The sequence below is a fragment of the Aplysia californica genome, unplaced genomic scaffold (assembly GCF_000002075.1).
Source record: "Aplysia californica isolate F4 #8 unplaced genomic scaffold, AplCal3.0 scaffold00223, whole genome shotgun sequence".
NCBI lineage: Eukaryota > Metazoa > Mollusca > Gastropoda > Aplysiida > Aplysiidae > Aplysia > Aplysia californica.
This window is the reverse complement of record NW_004797493.1, coordinates 1,094,345-1,100,347: the sequence shown is the minus strand read 5'-3', so window position 1 is coordinate 1,100,347 and position 6,003 is coordinate 1,094,345. Positions and strand designations below refer to the sequence as shown.

The window sequence follows — 6,003 nt, the reverse complement described above, 5'->3', positions numbered from 1 at the left end:
CCCACCCCCCCAAACACACATTTTTCCTACACACGTTTTCTCACTCCCACATGATCAGACCCCCACATTGTCCTTACCTTCACAGCGACCCTGTTACAGACAGCTTTCGTAATCCGCAGCCACGTGGGCAGCTCCAGGAGCTGGGTCAGAATATCCTCATTGAGCTCAAGGTTCGACAGCTCCCCCTCTCCCTTGAACGTGCTCACATTGATCTTGTCCGAGGAGAGATTCTTGGTGAATCTGGAACATAGAAGAGGTGAAATAATTTCGAGAGAAGCATTCACATGATGATGGTAATTCAGTGCAACGAAAATGAAAGACAGACAATGGAATTTTAAAGTAAACTCTTCTTCTTCTTCTTCTTCTTCTTCTTCTATTCCGTGAGGGCACCACTGTATCTGAAAACCAGCTCTCGCCATTTATCTTTGTCCTAGACTCTGCTTTCCTCAGATTGTCACCCATCACCTTTCCTGTCCACTCTGTAATGTTGTCCTCCCATCTTCTTTCTGCCTTCCTCTCTTTCTTTTTCTTTCTACGGTTCCTTTTGTTGGATTGCTTAGGTAAGTGCTGTGGATCTTATGACATGCAGAACATGTTAATTTTATCGAAGTGGCTAGCTGTACTTAGATACTAGGTTTGGTCCTATTGACTCAAACCTGTTGAGTACATAGGTCTCATTAGATCTATCTAGTAATTCAGGTTTAAAATACATCATGCAAGTCAGTAAGGCATTTTTTGGTTTTGTCCGAAATACAAATGCTTTAGGCATTGCAAACTAAAAATTTCATTTACAATTCAGCCATCATTATTAAGTATGGAAAGCCTGACAGTCTAGTCGTCCTTAAGTACGGCTAGCCTAGCTGTCTAGCCGTACTTAAGTACTGCCTAGCCGTCTAGCTGTACTTATCTTAGGGCCTAGAAAACAAGTCTCATTAGTAATTATTCAGGTTTAAAATACATATGCACTGTCAGTAAGGCACCTGGTTTCGTCTCAAATACAAATACTTTAGGTACTGCAAACCAAAAATGTATTTACAATTCAGTAGTAAGTACGGCTAGCCTCTTCCTAATTTTATACAGTATAATACAGTGTTCGCGACACAGGAAAATAATTTTACTTTTCAATAATCTATAGTAAAGGCAAATGGACCATTTCTCCCTTCCCACACACCAGCAGTTCCAGATAAAATTATATTATACATATATATATATTTATAATATATAAACTCTACTAGTCCTGCGTCTGTGTTGAAAAGCGAATCTTCTCAGCAACCGATTATGTCGGACGTTCCCGGCAGGCCGCCAGGGTCACTCAGAGTGTACTGTTGAGGTACAACGCGCGAGCCAGGAAACATGTGTTTTCGCCATGAATACTGTGGGAGCGTGTTAATTGATGATGAAAATAACGCTCTATAATCTTTCATAGCGTTCTATAAAATAAAATGTTACAAACACATGAATTTAAACCCCCTCTCACAAGCTGATAAAAAGACATTATAATGAGTAGTTACGCCCATTCAAATTTACCTTTCTTCTAGACGCTTTTGTTGTTATGAATGACCTGGGGTTCGAAAGGGGATTATATAATATAGAACAATTTCCGAATGTTTTGCACTCAAATTGTTGTTTGTACCTCTGCACAATGGCATTCAAAAATGATCAAACAAGCTTATTTTTTATCAGGTGTGGTATCATTTCATGCAAAATCAAGCTCATTTGAAAGATTTTGTACAGAAAAATGGAAGTCTCGTTACCTGACTATATTCTTTCGAGCTCCTCATGTGTAAGTGGGTCAATTTGATCTATAATTTCATAGGACGAACATCATTCAAGAGCTACCAACTTGGCGAGTTTTGAATTTGACGTATGCCTTGGTTACGAACCAGCGCAGGCGGTTCAAGAAGAAGGCCACAAACGCACACAAACTCAAGCAGACTGACGCACACACACTTGAGCTGCGTGAATGGGAATCCGACGCGGGACCCGAATTGAACGGGACATGGTGTTCGGCGTACGTGTGATGAGCCAGGGGCCAGACTGACGTGGGACCAGAATGCAGGCGAGGTGCCGAAACAGGCTTATCGGGCGACATAAACCTGGCCCCCGCAAGACAAGAGTATGGCAGTGAGGAGGATTCAAAGCAGGGTTTACCATCCCCACCCCAAGACCACTTTAATTTCTAGTGTATAAACAAAGAAAATTAGCACTTGAGTAGTTCAAAGATCTAGAGATATAAATTTACCCAAGTAATATTTACTCTGCCAAGATCAGTGGTGTCACATTTCAGTATTTTTTTAAAGCTAAAAAGTTAGCTCGCTCTGATAGAAAAATCTTAGAAGTAAGGCAGGATGCTTGGGGGGGGGAATTACCCAGCCCCAGCATCTCTATTACACACCTAGACTCTAAAGTAGAACAAGAACAAAAATAAACTAAAAGTAAACTGCCTCTAAATGATTTATTTTTATCACCAAGGGGAAATGGTGATTACAATGGAAAAAATACTAAACACACAAAATATAGGACAAAAAAACATTATGAGTCTAAAGCAGGACAATTTTATACAAGCTGGTCGCCGCTGTGCAACACCCTGACTGACTCTTTTTTCTTTTTTGGGGGGAGTGTACAGACCTGGTAACCGGGAACCAAGTCACAAAGTATAAGAAGGGAACTCTTTTGTGATTTCGGAAAGTTTCAGCGCCCTCTTGGCTCAGGGTAGACCTGGGTTCTTCTAGTTCTAGATCTATGGCCTAAGTCTAGATCTAGACAGACAGACATAAATCATTGATCTAGTTTCGAGGCTAGCCTAGATCTAGATCTAAATGAAAATTGCGGATGTCTTTTCGATGAACGATCGTTTTTCCTCCGTTTTGGAGTTGGAGGAATCACAATTTGAAGAAAAGAACAATGTCATATATATTTCAATCGAGCAGTTACTCTCTCTCTCTCTCTCTCTTTCTCTCTCTCCTCTGTCTCTGTGTACCGTTCGCATTCACTTTTTCTTTGTTTGTCTCTGTCTTTCTTTCTCCCCACCTATTTCCCACTCGCTATCTTTCTCTCGTTCCCTCCTGCCAACTGGGGCATGTCATATACATTTTGCTAGCACCTCTCTCTCTCTTTCTCTCTCTCTCACACACACACACACACACACACACACACACACACACACACACACACACACACTACCGGGTCTGGGCGCTGAAACTTTCCGAAATCGCAAAAGAGTTCCTGTACCGGGTCTGTATACTTTGTGACTTTGTTCCCGGTTACCGGATCTGTATACACTTCGCAAAAGTAAAAGCATTAGATACCCCAATGACAACACATCAAAAACCCATGAATAAAAGTAAAAGCCACTGTATGCTTGACATTATTTTTTAAATCTGATCAACTCACTGCTCACTAGCCACTGGAACCCCTAAAGAAAGTAAAAGAATAGAGAGGTGTAAAAAGGGTAAATTTTTACTTTCACTCCCGCACACAGATGCACTGTTTCAGGGGTCAAACTGCTGTACTGTTTGCTGCAGATCACACATAAAGCCACTAAAAAAACTGTCGCAAATCAATTATTTTCAAGACAATTTCAAATCTAATTGTAAAATATCAAATTATGGGTTAAAAACAGGGGGGCTTGCCCCCCTGTAACCCCCCAGATTTTCTTTTACCCCAGTGGGGCAGGCCCCCCTGGAACCCCCCGACTGGTCCAAAGCATGTCTATCTCGGTTAAAAACAATCAAATATTTCAAAAACTATTAATTTGCGACGGAAATGAAGTTGATATTCGTGTTCAGCAGATCAATATTTAGTAGAAAATAGACAACTGGTAGCGGAGTGTGAGACGGGAGGGAAAGTAAAAAAATACCGTAAAAAGAATTAAACAGTAGAAGAGTGTGTGTCCGCTAGACTTTTTTATACTAAAATTACTAATTCATCAGCTATTAACAGAGCAAAAAGAGAAACATTACTGCATCAACTCGAAACAATTTTAAAAAACGAGAAAAAAAACGAAGACAGATTCTAAGAACTTGCTTGAAAATCCAAGGCCTACACTTGGTCTTGACTTGGGTTTATTTACTGGCCCCTAGCCTAGCTAGAGCCTCCTTGATTTCTAAGGCTAAGGCTACCGAATAATACCTTAGCCTTAGCCTTAAGACTTAAAATATTTAGTCCAGATTCTATCTAGATCGGATCTTGACCTAGATCTAGTCATTAGATCTAGATCTAGATCTAGTCTAGATATCTAGATCTAGATCTAGATCTAGTCCAAGATTCATTTAGAATAATAATAATACAGCCTAGATCTACACGATAGAATCTATGAATTCAATCTCAACACTCGTCCTGTGATTGTCACTGAACTGTCCTGTTCATTGCGCATTTTAAAAAAATTATAAAAATCACACTTACTTTGAAAGATGCTTCAATATTTGACTTTTTATAAGTCCTGCCATGGTTGTAGTATACTCCCAGTGTGAAGACGATCAACCCAACTCCATACGAGAAGCGCACAACATCATCCTAATCTGCTACAGTGCCACACAGCGAGTTATCGGACCGTCGACAAGTTGATATTCGCCATGTTTGTAATCAATAAATCGCTTACGGTACAGCCAAGTAAATGATATAAAAAATTGTATCTAAATTTCTCAAATTAATACCCTTAAATTATCAAAATATTGTTTGTATTATTAAAAAAATATTTATGCGGGAAAATTACTCATGATATAGAAATTATCAACATTGTCTAAGATTGTTACAGATTCTATAAATCCAGGGGGAGAGCACTCTAATTTTCTACTGGAGACAAAAGAGGTGCCATTGACATTAGTCAGATTGGTACATAAAGAAGTAAAATTTATATCATGTACGTATATTGTCACACATAAATCAATTTAAAGATATTCTAGCTGTGTTTCGATTGCAAAAGTTTTGGATTGACCTGAGTAGGTTTCTGCATGTTTTTATACAGCCTGGTAATCCCACCCAGGGCCCAACCAGGAAATGACATCAGTTCCTAGTATTGATTTTTATTTTTGTTGTCGGTGCATGGGCCTCCTGAATGGTGCTTTAATCATGTTGGGTATGGTTTTTTAATTCTGTTTTCTCACCAGTTCTGTGTACTATGCTCACATGTTTTTGCTTTCATGCTAACTGATTATTCTATACTTCTATAGCAACTGTGTAGTTTATACAGTTCATGGTTTTGATTCAACTTGACTGGTTGCTTATGACTGGGATCAATCTCAATCAAAGACGGGGTGCCGTAATTACTATGACGTCTGTCCCCATTTACTGTTACCCAACCCTTACTTCCAAAGCCCCCCCCCCCCCTCCCCTTCCATTTCCGTCCATTTTAATAGCAACGAAAATCATGGCCATGTTAACCATCTCAATCAAAACTTCTAGACAAATCTGCCCCAACTCCTTCAATTGCTTGGTCTTGGTCAAGTGCCATAAGAGTAGTGACCAGTGAGCAGGCCTATTTTTTAGCCAAGATATAGCGTTAGAAACTCGAGATCTTTTATGATTGTGGGCTCATAGAACGAGAATGAGTATATCCAGAGATGTATTGTCAAAGCTTTCTCTGCGGATGTCTTAATTTTGAGGTCTTTGTCTACTTTGCATACACACTAATTTTTGTTTGTGTGTTAGCAAAGCAGCGTTGAAACCACCATTGACTGTTGCTTAAGGCAAAGAGGGCCTTTCTGATTAGACAGTTAAGCTCTGGCAGGTTTGCATCGATATGTCTATTTCTTCTTAGACTAAGGTTTGTGCCATGTGTGCATGTTCTTCGACCTTGTCAGTTTCAAAACAGATTTTTATATTTTCTTGCGTGATCTTTGATTATATTATACAATCCAGACTTGAATCTCTCTTTAGTTGGTTCTGTTGTTTATTCAGCAGGTTTTTTTAAAGCTGTTGTGTGTTACATCACAGAGATGTCGTTCCTATTCTCTTTGGAATTGTGGGTTTCAGTCACCATTGGATTGGCTGACTTCAAAATTT

At 39.5% G+C, this 6,003-nt stretch overlaps 1 protein-coding gene across 1 annotated transcript; it reads right to left on the bottom strand.

The window, feature by feature from the left end:
* Positions 1-77: 77 nt before the first annotated feature.
* On the bottom strand, positions 78-4,856 carry LOC101864148 (UHRF1-binding protein 1-like; the record flags this gene model as incomplete). Its single annotated transcript, XM_005099731.3, is given in 2 exon segments — positions 78-240; positions 4,405-4,856. Coding segments are annotated over 2 exon segments (207 nt in total), but the record flags the coding sequence as incomplete, so codon positions are not given.
* Between the last annotated feature and the right edge of the window lie 1,147 nt (positions 4,857-6,003).